Source organism: Marmota flaviventris, chromosome 10 (assembly GCF_047511675.1).
Source record: "Marmota flaviventris isolate mMarFla1 chromosome 10, mMarFla1.hap1, whole genome shotgun sequence".
NCBI classification, from domain to species: domain Eukaryota; kingdom Metazoa; phylum Chordata; class Mammalia; order Rodentia; family Sciuridae; genus Marmota; species Marmota flaviventris.
In genome coordinates this window covers 915,522-935,286 of record NC_092507.1, presented here as the reverse complement: position 1 = coordinate 935,286, position 19,765 = coordinate 915,522, and the positions used below count along the sequence as shown (strand labels likewise).

Genomic DNA, 19,765 nt, shown 5'->3' with positions numbered 1-19,765 from the left:
AAGGCTCTACCACTGAGCCACACCCCCAGCCCTGCTTTTAAAAATTTTTGAGATGGGGTCTTCCTAGGTTGCTAGGGCCTCTATACATGCTGAGGCTGGCTTTGAACTTGCAATCCTCCTGCCTTAGCCTCCCGAGCTGCTGGGATGACAGGTGTGGCCACCACGCCGGGCTGTTCATGGTGCCCACACACTGGTGAAATCTCCCAGTGACGCGTTTCTCTGCACACCCCCGTGGTGGAGAGATGCATGAGGACATCAACCTCCTACATGTTACCGAGTCTGCCTACCCCTAAGTGGTGACGATGAAAATCACAGCTGTCACGTCCTTGCCGTGTCAGGACATTCCGAGCCCGTCTGTATTTTAACTCATTTATTCCCAGACCTCCAGGTGGACTTCAGCACCTGCCCTATTTTACAGATGGGACAAACAAGGGACAAGAGGGGAAGTGGGTTCCCAGCCCACATCACCATGACAATGAGCCCTGCCCCAGACAGCCTGGGTGAGCCCAGAGCCCACCCCGGCAATGCCTTGCAGGGTGGCCAAGTGACGGCAGAGCCAGGAAGGGGTTAGCCCAGAGAGTCCAAGGCCCAGAGGCCGCGGCCCTCAGGGGGCAGCCTGGGCACCGAGGCCCTGTGACACCAATAAGACGGTGACAACAACCAGCAACAGCGACGGGCCAGAACCCCCCGACCCAGGGAAGCACACGGAGGCGGTGCTGCTGGGGCAGGTCCCCGGTGGCATCTGCAGGTGGGAGGGGAGCGGGCAGCCTCAGCTGTCCCTGAGGATGGACTCAGAGCTGCAGGCGCTGGGGCAAGGGTGCTCTGGGAAAGTCACAGCGTGCAGGCCCCACCTTCCCAGGTCAGGAGACACTGCCTGCTGGAGGAGAGAGCTCCCAGAGGAGGAGTCAGGGGGCGCCCCCACGGGCTGGACACAAGGGGGACACCCTGGGCCAGCAGCCTCAGGGCACCCTGAGAGAGGACGGCAGGGGTGGCTGGCCCAGCAAGTGAGAGGCCCTGGGTCTGACCCCAGCAACACACACACACACACAGAAGGGGCTGGGCGTGGTGGTGCACCCCTCTGACCCCAGTGATTGGAGGCTGAGGTTCAAGGATCAAGTGTGGGACCAGCCTCAGCAACTTAGCGAGATTCTGTCTCAAAATCAAAAACAAACGTACACCAAAGGACTGGGTGCTGCTGGGCAGTCAAGTGCCCTGGGACAGTCAGTCCCCTGTCCACCTGAGCAAGGAAGAGGGAAGGCAAGAGGGAAGGGAAGGGAGGGGGTGAACTTGCTGAACAACAGGACTGCTTCTGCCAGGCTCCGGCCCTCTTCTCACCCCACACTGCCTCCCAGTCCTTCTAGAACCTTCTCCCATCACAGAAACTTCAAGTTCTCTGGGTCCTTTGCTAGTGGAAAGGCCACCAGATGGGCGGGTCCAGGAACTGGGGAGACAGATCCCTTCTCTAGCAGCGGGGCAGGGGCAGCCGCTCCAGGCCTGGCAGAGCCCACAGCTCCCTACACCCCCACCCTGCCCTGGACCAGCACCGCAGGTCTGCAGCGGGCACAGGTAACAGGCCCTTCTGACCTGCAGCGGCCGATCACTGTCCTGGCACAAACACCCAAGTGTCCACTGCCCACCAGGGCTGGCCAATGACAGCAGCCAGAGAGGGGCATCAAGAGACATCAGAACCAAGAGGGATGACATTCAGAGGTGTCCCCAGAGCCGCTTCCACACAGAGCCCAGGAGCTTCCGCGGAGGGAGGCCTCCAGGAGGCAGCACCGCACCCCAGATGCCGTGGGAGTCTGGTGGGGGCAGAGGCCACACCCCACTGCACCCTCATGCCACGGCCCAGGGACCTGGCTTGGGACAGCGTGAGTCCAGTGGCAATAAACGTCCCTGCCCCGATCTATCTTGTTCCAAGAGCCGCCTGTCGCCTCCTGATTAGGTGCCAGCGATGACCCACTTCCCCTGGAGCTCCCTGTGTGGTCCCCACAGCAGGTGACATGCCCCAGCAGCAGGACACAGCTTCCCTCTGCCCATCAGTGGACAGAGGCCAGAGCCATGGGGTCCTAGACAGACTCTGCTGCTCAGGGCTTCGGGACGACGCACCAGCATGTCCACAGTGTTCCCAAGATTGTGCGATGAACCCACATTTGACAAAAAAACCCCTGAACTCCTGCGTCCCTGGCCAGTACCTCCACCCTTCTCTCTTTGGAAAGCCTGTCCACCAGCTGGAGCCTGTCCAGGACTCAAGGACTGAGCTGCATCTAACCACGGCAAGCATTCCAGATAAAGAGGGCACAGCAGGCGGGTCACAGGGAGGCTGGTCCTGCGGAGGCCGCCCTCCTCTGCCTCACTGCAGGCACAGTGGCCCAAGCACCTGGCTCGCCCCCTCCCAGGCTCCTGGAGGCCCCGGGCCGTCCTGGCAGCGGGGCAGTGGCTGGCTCCCCGTTACCAGAGGCTGCATGGGAACCCTGGACCCACCGACCCTAGCGTGTCCCTCCTCTTCAGCCCTCCAAGGCAGTGGCCTGAGGGCTGGACCTGGCAGCTCTGCTCCTTTCCACCCCTCCCTCTGCTCCGGCTGGGCGCTCTCCCGGCCCTGCCCGCCTGAGGGCTGTTGGGCCTGCCTCGTCCAGCTCCCCTGGCCGCCAGGAGGATCCCAGCATCAGGCCACAGGCACCCTGCTGGGGAGGGGCTCCCCCGGCTGCTCCTCACCCGAAGGCCGAGCTGGCAGGCAGCAAGAGAGCTGGCCACGCCTCGAGAGCCCCAGGTCTCCGCACGTGGCCCCGATGCCTGCGCAGCCCAGTCACCATCTGCTCTGCCTGTCCTCGGGAGACCCAGCCAAGGTCCGCACATGCCACGGCTCCTGCCACTCCTCTGCATGGTGACTAAAGTCACCAGCTGCCCCAGAGCCCCCTGCTCTCTGCTGTCCCTCCTGATGCTCCCTGTGACTAAGCCCAGGGAAGCTACTCTGCTCCAGAGAGAGGCTACCCCCACTGGAGCTGCCCAGGTGGCATGCAGCACCTCCAAGCCACCTGGGCCAGGGCAGAAGTGTTCGAGGGTCTCACAGGGCATCCTGGAGGGGTGGAGGCTTGCCCCTCCTCCCTGTGCCGAGGGAGTGGCAGGGTGCAGACCGTCTGGCCTGGGTGGAGCAGGAGGGGTCTGCGCCGACAGCATCACCTCTGTACAGTCTGTAGGTCGCCCACTTTTCCTGGAGCAGCTTGACGGGAGGCTTCCCTGTTTTGGAGACTTTGTGGCAATAATGATCGTGGCCACTACCAGGACAAGGTGGGCCGTCTAGATACGGGGTACGGTCTTCCTGTGAACAGACGCTCATTCCTATTAAAAATACCACAACGTTGGCATCCGCGTGGCAGAACCAGTGCTTGGTTAAAGATCTGGGAATTCCGTACAGCTGCTCAGTGACGCGGAGGACGTCCGAGCAGAGCGGTGCCACTGGACCTGGGAGGACAGCCAGCGATCCTCGTGTCTTCCTACCCCGAGGCCCCTCTGCAGAGGGTGAGCCCATGTGCAAACGGCCGTGTCCTATCTACCAGGTTCCACGGCAGCGGCCAGGGAGCGCCTGTGTCCTGCCCTGCTTGGCCAGCTTCCTGTTGAATGGGATCCTGCTGGGGAGGGGACCGTGGCTTCCCCGGCCCCCCACAAGAGGCCTGGCAGAGCCACACGTGCTGGCTTCAGGGGAACCCAGGAGCCAGGTAAGTCCTCAGGTGCCCCCATTATGCTCAGCGGCTGGGGCAGCAGCTGGGCACAGGCGAGAAGCTCCTCCCAGCCAGTGTCGGGCCAGGCCTGCCAGGCCGACCCCCCTGGATCAGGAGCAGCTGGCTGACTCTCAGCACGGTCCAGCAGTGTCCTGGTGCTCGGCTCCTCCCCTGGGCAGTCTTCCCAGCCGCTGTCTGGCCGTGGGAGCTGCGGGCTCCTGTGGGGCCACGATGCCAGCAGGGCGGGAGCCCTCGCAGCACGGGGCAGACCTCGGCAGCAGCTGCTGGGACCAGGTCCAGCTGTGAGCCCCTCCAAAGGAGGGGGTGGCAGGAGGGCCGCACCAGGCAAGGACAGCCAGCAAGCGTGGCACAGGGCCTTTGCTCCTATGGCTGCCCAGGAAACCCTTAAGACGGTCCGGGGGAACCTGGGTGATCCCGGGCTCTTTTTTTTTCTTTTTTTCTTGGTACCAGGGATTGAACTCAGGGGCACTCGGCCACTGAGACACATCCCATCCCCCCTTTTTTTTGTTCCTGGTGCTGAGGATTGAACCCAGGGCCTTGTGCATGTGAGGAAAGCACTCTACCAACCGGGCTGTATCCCCACACCCCCAGCCCTTTCTGGTATTTTTTTAGAGAGAGGATCTCACTGAGTTGCTTAGTGTCTCATTTTACTGAGGCTGGGTTTGAACTCGCCATCCTCCTGCCTGCCCCGCCATGCCTGGTGCGGGCTCTCTTCTTTGCCCACTCTTTCTAGGGGTCGTCTGTGGTCCTGGAGGTGCGCTCTGACTCTAAGAGGCCTAGGACGCTGCCGTGGACCTGCGAGGGAGGTCCCCATGCCAGCTCTGCATCACCCAGGGGTCTCCTGACGCAGGTAGCACCTCACGCCTTCTTCCCTCACCCCACGAGTGGGTCACGTAAAACCAACCACCATCACGCTGCACTTGGACAAGAAGCGCGAGTTTCCCTGTTTTAAAAAGTTTCATGTAACACATTGCTGGGTGCCAAGGGCCAGAATCAACCAAAGCCGGGGACCAAACAGCACAGGACACGGGCTGCTCCTGAGCAGCTCACCAGTGGGGAGACAGCCTAGGGGTCGAGGCAGGCACAGGGACACCGCCGGGAAAGACACACCCGGCCACCAGTGTCCGGCGATCCCGGCTGGTGACAGATTCAGTGAGAAGTCAGGTGTGCACATCACTCCCTCCTGCGAGGCCTCCCTCCACTGGGAGGGCAGTGCAGGGAGCCCTGCGGTCACAGGAGATGCCGCCCACGCTCTCCTCTGCTCCGGTTCTGCACACGCAGTACTCACACCTAGGTCTCTGGAGGCCGGGCGCAGAGGCCACACCTTGGGCCACCTGGTGGAAGCGAGTCTGGAACAGCGGACCCTTTTAGATCTGCACCCTACCACTCCATGCAGGGAACAAATGGAGACAAAGCTCTTCTCTGGAGTCTCGCCCTCCGGGAACGGCTCGGGACTGTTCCGTAACGGGGAGCCACTGGCCGAGGGCCACGGGGGTGCTCGCAGGGGACCACTGATGGGGCTGGGCTCTGGGAAGGAGTGGGAGGGGAGGTGGGCTCCAGCAGGCAAGGCCGGAAGGAGGGCCAGGATCCGGGGCCTCGACACAGGAAACGAGGATTTTATTTGCTGGGAAAAGGTACCAGGAGCTTTGGCAAAGGGGAGGCAGTTCAGAGTGGCAGACCTCCATGGGCGGGCGCGGTGCCAGGCGCAGAGCGGAGGCGGGGGGACCCCAGGGAGACGCCTCTCGGGGGGCTGGGTTCAGGCAGGAGGGAGACTCAGGTGGATTCAGGAGGTGTGACCAGTGAGGACGGGAGGGGCAACTGCCAATTTCCCAGCTGGGGCGATGGGGAGGACAGGAGCGCCACAGAGGGCGGCGGGGGGCCAGCTCCCCGAGCAGGACGGGAGCTCAGCTCACTCCAGTGCTTTGCGAGCAGGTGACAGAGCCCTGAGAGGAGAGGGTGGGGCGGAGGGAGCCTCTGCATAGGGCTGGGCCACACCCAAGGGCTGAGTCTGCTGTGAGGGGAGAGGCCTGCAGGCGAGGCTGGCCTCAGTGGGTGGCCAGTCCCCTACACACATACAGAGTGTTCCCTGACAGGAAGGGCGGCTCACTGGGCCCAGCTGCACACCACGCCTCCAGCTGAGGTTTTATGTCAGCTGACTGGGCCGCGCAACACCCAGGTAGCTGGTCACAGGCCTCTGGAGATCAGCCTCTGGGCGCGCAGCTGGGCGGGGGGCCCCCTTCCCAGGGTGGGTGTGACACCCCACAGAGCAGAGGTGGGGGAAGGCTGGGCTTGTGTCCTGCAGGGCCGGGGCGTCTTCCTGCCATCGGGGCTCCTGCTTCTCAGGCCTTTAAACCACGCCATCAGCTTCCCCAGCCTCCGTGGTCTCACGGCCAACACTTTACAGTAAAGCTGTCCTCTCTCTCTCACACACGGCTGCCTCTCTGGGGAACCCCGAGGACTCCCGATGCTGAGTGTCTTCGGGCACTGGGGGTTTGGGCATGTCTTGGGGGAGGGTTCCATGGCCGGCCCTTGGTAAAGCCCTGAGCCACCCAGCTCACTGCGGGAGCCTGGGGGAGGCCGTGCCTCACTTCCTCCAGAACCTGGGGGCCTGTCCTTTGGCCCGTTTTCCCTTATACTTTTGGTGCAATAAATCACAGCACAGTACCCTGAGGTGGTCTTGGGCACAAGACAGAAGTTTTCAGATAGACACACCGAGTCCCCGCCAGCGGTGCCCGCGTTGTAAACAGAGCACCTCAATGCCGAGACCACGAGCCTTCAGGCATCTAAAAGCAGAATCCCAGACAGCACAGAGCTCGTGAGCAAGGCCGTCGGTGCTTACTGACAGCCCTCCATCAGCCAGAGGCTCCTGCAGAGGAGGCCTCCGACCCCCTGCACTCAGCACCCGGCCTGATGGTGGTGCACTGCGGGGCGCTTCCTGCACGGTTCATAAAGGGAATTGCACCACTCAGGTTCGACTGTGGAACCTCAACAAGGAGAACACAAAGCAAGCCTGAGGACCCAAATGCCCGCCCTGGCCATTGGCAGAATGCGGAGGACGCTGACACCTCGGCTGGGCTCGGCTTCCATGAGGCTCGAGTGGAAAGTCAGTGGAATCTCCAGGACACCTTTTTTCCTTACCTGCTGGTTGTCTGGAAGCAGGAGTGTAAGCCGACGAGGAAGGGGTTGCTGGATGCCTGCTCAAACACGTGCTTCTCTGTCTGCACCCAGTCGATATCCTGAAATAGAAACCAGGGGGTGCTAATGAGGCTCCTCAACACTCATCACCCACGTCCTGCAGAAGGCGGAGGCAAAGCAAAACCCTCTGTTCTCTGCTCTTGAGAAGATAATGCATAGAGGAAGAGAACACACCCACCAAAGAAATACGTCACCAACACAATCACCACCCACCCCACCATCATTACTGTGATACCACCAACTCTCGTTGTCATCACTATCAACCATTAGCATATACCCATCCCCAGCTCACCACCACCACCACCAATCACCACCACCATCACCAATCACCACCACCACCATCACCAATCACCACCATCACCAATCACCAACATCACCATCACCATCACCATCACCAATCACCCCACCATCACCAATCACCACCATCACCAATCACCACCATCACCAATCACCAATCACCACCATTACCAATCACCACCATCACCAATCACCCCACCATCACCACCACCAATCACCACCATCACCAATCACCACCATTACCAGTCACCACCATCACCAATCACCCCACCATCACCACCACCATCACCAATCACCACCATCACCAATCACCACCACCACCAATCACCAATCACCCCACCATCACCACTATCACCATCACCAATCACCACCATCACCAATCACCACCATCACCAATCACCCCACCATCACCAATCACCACCATCTTGAGACCCTGTCTCTAAATAAGTACAAACAGGGCCGGGATGTGGCTCAGGGGTTGAGTGCCTGTGACATCAATCCCCAGTACCTCCCCCCGCCCCCCACAAAAAATAAGTAAAATAAAAAGGATGGTAAAATGCCCCGGGTTCAATCTGATACAAAAAAAAAAAAAAAAAAAGACTCAAATCCAGCCCCAGCTCTGAGCCCTGAGCCCCGCCAGGTGGGGAGCCCTTCTGCGGCCACTGGCCACCTGGCATGCACCAGGGGCTGGGTGACAGCAGCACCGTGGCACCTGCACCTTGCCCTCTGCTCCTGAGACCCAGCGAGTACTCAGGTGTGAGGCCGACAGGCAGAGAAGACCCTCAGTGCTAGCCCTGGGCTCTGGGCCACTGGGAGGCACCACTGCACACCCATGAGGACCAAGGGACGCGAAGCCAGAAGCAGGGTGGGCATGTGCAGACACTGGAGCCCTCGCCCTCTGGGAGCAGGCGCCACACTCTGAAGCTGCCACGGGTCCTTGGGAGTTAGCGCAAATCCCAGGTGACCAGCAACTCCACCCAGACGTGCCTCCCGGGGGCTCAGGGACTCTGACCTCACTGCCCGACCGCTGTCCGCAGCCAAAGGTGGGAGAGCTCTGCCCGTGGATGGACAGATGCACAGAGCGAGGCCTTGGGACCACAGACTGGGCATCCTGATGCACGCTACCACCAGGGGACCCTGAGCAGGTGCCAGTGACATGCCCAGCACAGGACGCCACCAGAAGTCCACGCAGGACGCGGTGGGTGGCTGGGGGGCCGATGTGAGGGGAATGCCAGCCCAGCTTGGTAGGGTCAGGTCTGGCAGGGGAAGGGATGTTCAGGACTAGGTAATGGTGGCGGTCGTTCATAATGTGACAAACCAACTCAACGTGGCTAAATGGCAGGCTCTATGTCACGTGCACTTCACCACAACTTCACTGGCCAGTTCAAAGCCAGCCTCAACAAGACCCATCTCAAAATAAAACACAGAAGTGGCTGGGGATGCGGCTCAGTGGTCAAGTGCCTCTGGGTTCAATCTTTGGTACAAAACTAAACAAAACAAATCTTGAAGTTGAAATTGAGATTTCAAGAAATAAACCATCAGTCCTGTTGCCTTAACTTCTCCCCAGAAGCACCGGCGCCAGGGCCTGAGACAGGGCTCAGCGGCCGAGTCGTGCCTCGCAGTCACAAGGCCTGGTCACCCAGCACCACAGAGAGAAAAGGAAGCAGCTGGCATGGAGCTGCCGCTCAGCATGTGCCCAGAGACAGTGCCACCCTCACCACCCGACCGGCTCCGGCTTCACTGCCATGTCACCAGACTCAGCCATTCTGAGCTTGCAGCTGATACATCAAGCCAGCCGGTCACTCAGCCCAGCGGCTCCCCTCACCGGAGGAATCCAGCCTTCACCACAGCCTGCAGCGGCTTCCTCCTGCCCAGAGACGCAGCCCGTCCCCATCCCCTCAGAGACCCCTGCCCATGTCCACACTCCATCCCTGAGTGGACCCAGGGTGCCCACGTGGTCCCGCCATGCAGCCCTGCCCCCTGGGGACCCAGGTGCGTCCCCGGCCACCCCCACGCCCACGGGTCTGCACCACGCAGCCTGGTCCCCTGGGGACCCCAGGGTGCGTCCCCGCCCCCCCACCTGCCCACGTGGTCCCCCATGCAGCCCCGCCCCCTGGGGACCCAGGTGTGTTCCCCACCCCCCCACCTGCGCACGTGTTCCCCACCGCGCGGCCCCGCCCCTGCCCTCGGCCCAGCGCCCCCCCCCCCCACCTCGTCGTCATGGACCAGCTCCTTCTTGACCACCTTCATGGCGTAGACCTGGTCGTTCTTCTTCAGCCGCACCAGGAGGACCTTGGCGTAGCTGCCGCGCCCGATGACCCTGATGAGGTCGAAGTCCTGCAGCCCGAGCCCCTGAGAGATCTTGATGCCGTCGACCCCATCGATGACAGGTTTCAGGTCCTAGGGAGGGAGCCCAGGGAAGGGGAGGGATGTGTCTGCCAGGGTCGCTGGGAGGGCTGCTCCTCCAGGTGCCCCTGGGCCCTGTGATGGCACTGCAGCCCACCAGGCAGGGCCTCCCGCAGGGGACACAGTCTTGACAGCCTGCCAAGGTCTGCCCCGCCCCCAGCAGGCGGCCCTAGAGCGGCCTGCCAGACATCTGTGGGCGCCAGGGGGTGGTATGGGGTGGTCCCAGCGGGCTCCCGGTTCTTTCCAGACAGACTGGCCATGACAAGACCTGAGTGGTCCACGTCGTCTCTTTTTTGAGCTACATTCCCAGCCCTTTTTGAGACCAGATATCGCTAAGTAGCCGAGATGGGGCCTGCGGTCCTCCTGCCTCAGCCTCCTGAGCCGCTGGGATGACAGGGGTGGCCATGTGTGGCTGGTCACTTGAGGAAGGGCGCCCTTGAGGGTGCCGAGCCCAGCTCTCCCTGCATGATTCACCAGGCTGCCTGTGAGGCCCGTCCACCGCCTGGTCCACACCCAGGAGAGGGCAGCGCGGTGCTGGCCAGGCCAGAGGGTGGGAGAGGCAACAAGGAGGTCTTCATGCAGATAAAATGGGACAATGGCAGCTCAGAGGTCAGCCCTGGCCTGGCTCTGGGGCCGGGATGTGGGTCCCAACAGCCTGCAGGGCGCCCGCCCCGGGGAGGGGGACTCGTGGAGCAAGCGTCAGCAGCAAGACCCAAGGACGAGGTCCTTCTCCCAGACGCCACCGAGCCCTGTCTCACCTGAGGCCAGCAACAATCCCCAACACGTCTAGTTCATGCCTAAGTGTCCTCCACTGCCCAGAAACCGGCTCCACGGCTCTGGACGAGGGGACACACTCACCTCGGAATCGTCTTTGATGCCCTCGTGCTTCCGGGAGGAAGAAATGTACGCAACTAGAGAAGCAAGGGAGAGAAAAAGGCCATCACCCTGTGTCAGGGTCCTCCAGGGGCACGTGGTGGCCTGGCCAGGGCTGCTGTGCTCAGGGGCATCCCAGGGGCGGCCACATCAGACCCCAGTCTTAGGAAAATGCAGCCTTCTGGGTTCCACTCAGACCACAGAATCTCCACACAGGGCCTGGGAGCCCTATGCCAACAGGGTTCCCTGGGACTCTGGGAACTGGGGCGTCACATCCTGATACACTCTGTGTAGGCTGACAACAGTCCAAGTCAAAAGAGGAGTTTAGTGCATCTACCCTTTCAAACATCGTAAAGGAAGTGCTCACGTCTCCCCATCCAGCACGCCGCCTGCACCGTCCTCAGACTGACATCCTGAGCAGAACCACTGCCAAGTCTGGGACACCTCCCAGCCTTTGTCCTAAGGACAGGCCCTCGCAGCAGGGGCAGGAGGTCAGTGCTGGCTGGCTGGGTGGATGGTGGACAGGATGGTGCACAGAGGATGGATGGCTAGATGCTGGCTGGCTGGGTAAGTGGTGGCTGGATGGATAGGTAGCTGTCTGTTAGGAGTCTTTTTCATGTGGGGTGCTGAACTAAGTGCTCTGTGCTCTGTGGCCTTGTTTCATCCTTCAAGTTCCCAAGGGGACTCTTATCCAAGGGGAGCCAGAGCACCCATGCACCTGGGTGTGCAAGCTCACAGCTGGGCCACGACCCAACTGGTATCTGAAATCTCTTATCATTAAAAAAAAAAAAAAAAAGGTTTGTGGACCCACCACTGAGTGGACCTGACCTCACTGAGTGGACCTGACCTCACTGAGTGGACCTGGCCTCACTGATCTCAGGAGCTGAGCACCTGGTTAGGTCAGACTCACCTGAGCAGGTGAGTCAGGTTAGGATGTGGAAACAAGGGGCACCCTTTCCCAGAAACCCCCACAGAAATCCAAGGGCTGGGCAGCAGCCACCGTCGGCAGCCCCTCAGGCCCTCCCATGAGACCAGCCCCCAGCACCAAGTGCTCTCTGAACTCTCAAGTCCGTGTGGGGAGGGTCCTCACTCCACGGTTCCCAGGGCACAGAAGAACCAGCCTGGCCAGGATCCTCAGGTGGCCCCCAGTGCACCCCCAGCCCTGTGGGAGGGACCAAGCTTGCCCACATGAACCCTGGGCACCAGGAGGCCAGGAAAGGGAGGCAGCGGGAGGCAGACCGGGCAGAGAGGAGCCCAGCCAGGCCAGCAGGAGAAGAGAGTGCCTACTGCCATCGGTCTCCTCCGAGGGAAGGTCCACGCCGTCGCTCTTCTCAGCTACTGGAGGCTCTTGGGAAGGCATGACAGAATCCTGCCAGAGAGATGGGCGCGTCACCGTGGCTGTCCACGACCGCTGCTGTGCCCGGTGTGCCAGGGGTGTGCCGCCCAGAGCACAGCGGCCAGGCTGCTGCACTGAGCTCAGGAAGGAGACGAGCTGCCCAGGACAGCAGGCAGAGGACACTGCAGGGCCCTGGGCTGCGGCCTCCCTGCCAGGCCTTCTGTTTTCTAACTTTAATTTTACTATCTCGAGGTCCTGGGGACTGAGCCCCAGGGTGCTCTCCACTGAGCTGCACCCTTTTAAGACGGCGTCTCACTCGGTTTCTCAGGTTGGCCTTGACCTTGCCGTCCTCCTGCCCCAGCCTCCCGAGTTGCCAGGACAACAGGTGTGGCACTGTGCCCCCAGGAGGTGTCTTAGGGCTTCACACGTGTGGTGACCCGCCCCCGCATCATGTGCCTCACCGCAGCCAGACCCCAAGCATCACCCAAGGGCGCTTGGGTCCCACATGGCTGGCACCACAATGAAGCACTGAGCCATGGGCTCCCACCACTGGCCCGGGCTCTGGCTGACCACACCCGGGCTGGGCTTGCCTCCAAAAGCTACCGTGGACCTTGGGGGAACTGTCACCAGGCACTGTCATGGTTTTTGGCAGACAGGCCTGAAAGGACCCAGGAGTGTTTGCCCCACCCCTGCCTGTGGTACCCTGTGTCTGGGGCTCCAGCAACACCAGGCTGACACCCTGGGCCAGACTTGGTCCTGTCTGGGATGGGTGGGCACGCCGCCCCACAGCCTTGTCCCCACACACACACCTCCAGATGGGGTGTGGCCACCACCACTGGCCCTCAGCAGGGCTGGGGTCTCGCGCCCAGCCCTGGTGCCCTCTCCCAAGGTGCAGCAGAGCTGGGGTGTCTGGAAGAACGGGGGGTGGAAGCTGGGTCAACAGCGTGCCCAAGGGCCCGGTCTCCTCAAGTCCAGGTGCTCGGGATGAGCTGTCGAGGGAGCTGCCCCCACCTGGTCCCTAGGCCCTCACGGCTGCTCCCAGGCAGGGCCCCCAGCGTTGGGTGCAGCCTGGGAGCCCTGGAGATCTGAGCCACAGCGGGCAACAGGAGGTCCTCCCCACCCACCTGCAGAGGGCACTGGAGTGCCCCCGGAGCCCTGGCGGCTGTCACAGTGACACACAGGAATCCTTCCCATGGGGCTAGGGTGGGGACAGGGCCACGACCCCTCAAGACAGATGGGTCACAAGGCCAGCCTGGACCACAGGCCAGAGTCCGGGTCTAGCGCCCACCCTGGGCCCCGACTCACCATAAGCCTTCTGCAGGTCAGCGGGACGAGGCCGTGGCAGCGCTTATGGACCAGCAGCTTGCAGTGGACGCACCTGTAGCCCTGCCTGGCGAGGCCCCATATCCTTTCACTGCACTGGCCACAGTACGCTTTCTGCAGGTGGGAGGGGCACGTGTCAGGCCAGGGCTGACCCTCCCTGAGCCCTGCTGTGCCACGGGGCCCAGCCGAGGACCCAGCGGGCCGCACCTTTCACAATCGCTCAGGAAACGCCGCTGGGGCGCCAGGAGCCCCCCACTTCCCTTCCAGGAGCCGGGCCGGAGCGGCCTGGGCCCCACCGCGTGGTGCCTGCCCTGCCTCAGGCTGCGGTGCTGCCTGCTGGGTCTGGTCAGGCAGTCCAGGCCGCAAAGTGCAGGGGAGAGGTTCCCTGACCCTCCTTCAAACTGTCACCTGGGAGCGAGGACCTGGGGGAGTGAGCCTGCAGGCGACCTGACGCCACTGCCCACTAACTGGGAGGGCAGTCTGCCACAGCCCTGGGGGGGTTCTTGGGCACGGAACCCAGGGTTCCATCCACCACTGAGCTGCAGCCCAGCCCTTTAAATTTCTTATTTTGAGACAGGTCTTGCTAAGTCACCTGGACTCAGCCTCCTGAGTTGTTGGGATGACAGGTGTGGCCACTGCACCTGACGTTATTTTCCAATTTTGAACAGATCTTTTCTTCTTTGTGACTCTCATCAACCTGAAGTTAATGATCATCGCTTGTCTTGTGACATTCTCATGGGTTTCTGAATTTCACAAGATGCACATGGAGGAACATCTTTGGAACCCGGCTTAGTCCCGTGCGTCTGTGGTGTCCACAGGCCCTGGATGTCCCCTCTGGACTTTCCTAGGCAAAGTTCTTGTGCTTTTGCGCTTGGTCATCACTCTCAACCATGTCCTTCTTCAGTGATCCTCGGATCACTCCTGCCCAGGGCATCTGAGGTGACTGAATCTGCCCAAGAAAACTGAGCCCTGGCACCAGGGCCACGGGGCACTAAGGGGACCGCCTGGGAGCCGGTTCTCATCAGAGAAGAGCCATACCCAGGAAGCCAGGGCTCGGGGCTCGGGCACCGAGGCCAGCACCAGGGACAGTGCCCACCACACATGGGCTCCCACCATGTTCTTGTCATGGACAAGACCACTGCTTTTAACTTCAGTACCAGAAAAAAAGCATTCCAAGTCCTCACATGTTTTCGGAATCCGTTCCCCACCAGGGAAGGAGCTACCTTGGAATGCTCTGACGCGCAGGCAGGAGGCAGGGCGGAGTGGGCACGGGCTGGGGGCCCCAAGGCCCCAACCGGGCCACACAGTCTCACACCCATGGTCAGCTCCCGAATGCAGGCCAGTCTCCATTTCCTGCTGCACCTACAGTCCCCAGAGACACCGGTCACCACCTGTGGAACTCTTTAGTGAAAGGCCAAGTTTTTGATCTAATGTGCTAGATGCACTTAGTTTTTCTTTTAATATTTTTAGCTGTCAATGGACCTTTGTTTATTTATACGCGGTGCCAAGAATCAATCCCAGTGCCTCACCCACACCAGGCAAGCGCTCTACCACTGAGCCACAACGCAGCCCATGCACTTAGCTCTTCTAAGTCTCCATTTAACATCGTGATCTGCAATGCTTGGATCCCATGTGGCGGCGAATTCGCAGCTCCCAGGTGCCTTCACAAAGCCAGGACAACTGCTGACCTCTCCCACATGAGATTTGTACGGGAGGCTGCCAGTGCTTTACCAACAGCCCTTATTTAAAATCTACACTTGAATTACTGACATTTCACACAATGTGCCATTAAAAAATAAGATAAAACCAAAAGAGTCAAGTTTCTATTGTTACAAATTCACACAAATTAAATAAAGTCTTGTTTCTTGCTCATATTTTCAATCACATATTCTAATTTTTAAAGACAGTAAACACATTCTAACATTTTCAGCCAGTCTAAGCCTTCCGTCTGGGCTTCCGCCAGCTCTTACTCTGGATGTCCAGGTCCCTGCCACCCTGTGTGGTTTTGGATTGGGAGCTCAGACGCTGAGTGCACCCATCTGTGGGAATCCTTTGAGGCTGGCTGGAAGAGAACGGTGTTTGCAGCTGCCAGCCACCTGGGGGCACTGCTGGGCTGGACCCACTTAAGGGTATGAATCTGGGCTGCAGGTGTGAGGCCCAGCTCGATGCTTTAAGTCCTTGGGAACAGTATCCCTTCCCCCTCTTCACGTGGACGCTAAGGCAGCCTCAGGTCCCCTCTTGTCCTCTGAGCCTGTGCCTGGGACCGTTTCATGTTGATGGCAGGGTGGGCACGGGTCCCTCTCAGGTCTAGATTATCTCAGCAAACATAACTCTGAGCCTCTAGCAGGGTGGTGGCAAACCTCAGCTGCAAGCCAAACCCAGCCCTTCTCTTGTTTGCCCATGTAGAGTCGCAGGGTGCACATCCCAAAGGCCAAGGCGTGAACTTGGCTCCTGTACAGGAGGTGCTTGCTGACTGATCACAGTTGCTTGGACCAAAGAGCTCAGGAGAAGCTTTTTTTAAAAAAAGTAGTTTTAGTTGTAGACGGTCACAATACCTTTATTTTATTCACTTATTTTTATGTGGTGCTAATCTGGAACCCAGCGCTCGCACGTGCTAGGCGAGTGCTCTACCACTGACCCACACCCTCACCACAGGAAAGGCTCAGCCCGAGGGTCCCAGCTCTGCACTGATCAGCGCACCCCACCCACGTCACACGGCTCAGGACCACTCTGTCACTGCAAACTCTCTCCTTGTGACTTTTTTTCCAGAAGCCACAGGGGAGGCCAAGTGGAAGCTGACTCACGAGGGGCCACGGGGCTGAGCCCGCCCTGCAGAGCAGTGAGGGCCCCGGTGCTGCCCAGGGCCCCCGGCAGGTCTTGGGGGAGAGTGTGAGCTTCATCTTGGCAAAACCAGCCAGTCAGACACAGGAACGGGGAAAGGGGTTCTAGAACCCTCTGATACGGTGGTGGGCTGGGGCATCTGCTGGAGACGCCTCCTCTCACCAGCACCAGGCAGGTTCCCAAGTTTAGGAGAGAGAAGCTGTGGCCCCCGAGGGGCTGGTCCGCTGCCCACTTTGTAAATGGATGTGGGGCGGCAGGTGCAGGTCCTGGCCAGGCACCTCCACTTCCGCACACAGCGGCAGCCGGCTTTCCGTCTGTCCTGGCTCGTGAACAGCCTCGTGGGCACGCCCTGCTGCTCGGCCCAGACGGCCAGGGCCCATCACTCCTGCCCTGCGGCCCCCACCCACTGGCGGCAGCACCTGGTGCTTGATGACCTCCCTGGCCTCTTGCGGGTGACGCCGGTGACACCAGCCTCTCCACGATCTGTGTTCCACAGCCCCCTGAGGTCTGCCTGGACTCCCCAAAGCCGCCTCCTTCCTGGCAGACGCGCCCCTTTTCTCCTTGTCCCCAGCAGGCCCCGGGACTCCCCGGGACTTTGCTCACTCATCACAACACAGGACAAACCAGCGCCTAGCTTGTACCTACTGGGTGCCAGTGCGGGGACACAGCCTCGAGAGGGTGGAGTCCCTGTCCCCACCTGTTCCCAGAGCACTGTGCACCGTGGAACAGCCTCATTCAGAGCCACGAGGAACCTGCAGCGCGTCAGGCACGTCCCTGAGGGAGGCTGCCCAGGAGGGGCTGCTGGGCCCTCCTTGGCCAGGGGCCTGGACCCCTCCAGCCCCACCTCCAGGTGGTACCGTCTCAGGCCGCCTCCTCCAGCAAGTCCGTGGGCACTCCGGGCCGTGCTGGCTGGCCTTTCTGGGTGCGGGCCCGCGGGTCCCCTGGCCTACAGCCCTAGGCACTCCTCTCCTCCTCGTCCTCGGACTCCACGTCAGCCTCGAGGGGCGGGAGGCCCCGAGACACTGGAGGACCAAGGAGGAGGGACCCAGGCCCACAGAGCCTCCTGGAGGCCAGAGGACAGGTCCAGGGCAGGGCAGCACCCACTGAAGGCTGGGCTGGCCTGGGCTACCCCAGAGGAGAAGGGAGAGGGCCAGTGCCGATGGTGGCCGCCATGGGATGGAGCAAAACGAAGCTGCCCAGATGACAGAGCAGCTTCCCTGTGGCCACCTGACACCCGTCACCACCACACTGCTCTGCAGGCAGAGCTCAGAGAGGGTGCACCCTGCCCAAGGACACCTGTCACTGCAACCCTGACCCCCAGATAAGACTCCGAGAACCCTGAGGGCCACTGGGCCAGCAACACCACAGCCTCTGTGTGTGCCATGGGAGGTCACCAGGTCGCAGCTACCCAGCTGGGGACCAACGGTAGAAAAGTGAGGGGCTCAGCGGGCGGCGACACACAGGTGGCTGCAGGGAGCTCTGTGCAGAGTCCTGCAGTGGTCACTGGCCCATGGGCATCCATCCGAGTACCCGTCCACTCTGGCACCTGGGCACCGCCCCTCACTGTGAGGACGAGAGCACAGTGAAACAAGGGAGGATGGCGGAGCGTCCTCGGGAGGGGGCCAAGGTGAGGACATCTGGGGCCACAGGGGGGACAGAGCCCAGGGGAGGTGGGTGCTGCCTGCAGACTTGCAGGTGCACTCTGGACACAAGCAGCCTAGGCCCTCAGAGCCCCTGGGCACTCATCAGGGATCATGCCACCAGGGACGGCTGAGGGACACCATGAGCCCCCATGGGCTCAAAACAGCCCTGGACGCCTGTCCACCGCCTGCCGACAGGAGCCCAGCTGGCAGAAGTCTCGCCTGCCTCCTCCGGACGGAGGCCTGGGGGGAGCGGTGCGAGGGCCACTCACCCTGTTAAAGCGCTTGGCCTGGAAGAGGTGGCCGTTGGCCTGGTACAGCTTCCTCCATCTCCTGGCTCCCCGGCGGTAGATGGACTCTGGAAGGACAGGAGAGAGGCACAAAGGTGGGTCACGGCTGCCCGCCCGCCTGCTTGCTGCCCAGGGTATGGAGAGGACAGGCGGCTCCTGTCCAGGTGGCCTGGGGGACACCAGAGTTGCAGTGACAGCCTCCCCAGTGACCCCGGCCTCTCCTCACATGGAGCTCAGTTCTCACAGCCGTGACTGCTAGAGATGGCCGTCCAGATGAGGGGACACGACCGGGGCCACGGTCAGCACGGGCAGAGACGGACCCTGCCAGGCAGGCCAGCAGCCCCACCCGGGCCTGTCCTCCTTCCCGCCCACCCTCCAGCCAGCCCCAGGAGACTCAGGCCCTTTCTCCACAGGGACCCCGTTCAAATGGGCCGTGGTATGTAAACAGAGCCGCCCGAGTGGGCAGAGCCCTGCAGGCCACGGTCAGCCAGCAGGCAGAGAGCAGGGCCTCAGCTCACCTGGACTCCTAGGCCCAGCGCTCCCTGCAGCTTCCCCTGAGATTGGGGGGGTGGGCAGAGAGCCAAACCCAGCAAATTGCAAGTGACCTACAGCACGGGTCAGTGATTCAGACTGGTGGGGAGCGGGCGGCGGCCAGAGCCCAGGGCCCCACGCGCCTCAAACACGGGAAAACACCCGCGGAAACCACCCCAGGGACGCCACAGAGGATGGAGCTCTGTGCTCCCACAAAGCTGCAGGCAAAGGTGACTCTCATGAGCCCAGAGGAAGTGCCCCCAGCACAAGGCGTGGACCACGCAGAACACTCTCAGCTCCTCTCAGCTCCGGCTGGAAATGGCCACGCAGAGCTTCTCATGCCCCAAAGTCTGGTGTCACCTGATCCCCTGAGGGTTCCAACCTCAGATGAGACGCCCAGATGGCAGCCCTTCACCCACCTGGGACTTCAGGCCTGGGCACCACCGGAGGCTCGAGCCAGGGGGAGTGGTGGCACCCTGGCCCATCTGCCCCAAGGCTCTGGGGAGCCTTGAGAGCCCCACTGGCCTCTGCCCATGGGGACTGGACACGTCCTGCCCTGCCCAGCCCACTGAAGCCCCCTGGGGAAGCCTGGCCCAACACAGGTCCCTGCCCCAACAACCAGACACTGGAGGGGGAAACGACTGGGTGGCGAGGACAGACTGGGACCTGGCCTCTGGCTCCTTCTACCCAGCACGCCTGTCCCTTGAGTGTTGACCCTTCAGATTCGACTAACATCTCCAGGGAGGCAGGGGCTTAAAGCACCCAGCAGAGGCCAAGACTGACCAGCGGGTCCCCAGAGAACAGGGGGCAGGGCAGAGGACCCGAGCCCCCGGGGTGTGGGGTACAGTGGTGACAGGTGGCGGGGGGCACAGCGCGCCTGCCACCCACAGCAAGGAAGCCTAGCTTCGCCATGACCACAGCGCTGGACTGTCCCCAAGCACGTGTGCTAGCTCGGGCCCCAGGGGACTGTACTAGGGGACGAGGCCTCGAGGAGATGACGAGGGGAAAACGAGGGCCCAGGGTGGGGCCCTGATCTGAGGGGATCAGGGTCCTCGCTCTCCCCACCACCTGAGGACGTGGACAGAGGTGGCCCTTCCCTGAGCCCCAGGGTCAGCTTGGAGCCCACGGCAGCCTCTGGCCTGAGTGATAGCAAGTTCCTGCGGCGCACACACCCCTCAGGTGGCGCCTCCCGGCGGCACCTGCCCTGCAGCGCGGGCCGGCCGGCCGGGGCACCACACGGGGCAGCCCGGCGGTCACCAGCCAGGATGCAGGAGGACAGGCACGCCCCGGGAC

The 19,765-nt window shown here is 61.7% G+C and overlaps 1 protein-coding gene across 1 annotated transcript in view; it reads right to left on the bottom strand.

Moving 5' to 3' along the window:
- The window catches only part of Prkcz (protein kinase C zeta), an 84,741-nt gene that overhangs the window by 10,556 nt on the left and 54,420 nt on the right, over positions 1-19,765 (bottom strand). The window contains exons 5-10 of the mRNA XM_027947606.2: positions 17,924-18,009; positions 13,153-13,284; positions 11,799-11,880; positions 10,497-10,549; positions 9,444-9,632; positions 6,879-6,976 (exon numbers count right to left, since the gene is read on the bottom strand). Coding sequence (XP_027803407.1) covers positions 6,879-6,976; positions 9,444-9,632; positions 10,497-10,549; positions 11,799-11,880; positions 13,153-13,284; positions 17,924-18,009 — 640 coding nt within the window. The remainder of the gene's footprint in view (positions 1-6,878; positions 6,977-9,443; positions 9,633-10,496; positions 10,550-11,798; positions 11,881-13,152; positions 13,285-17,923; positions 18,010-19,765) is intronic.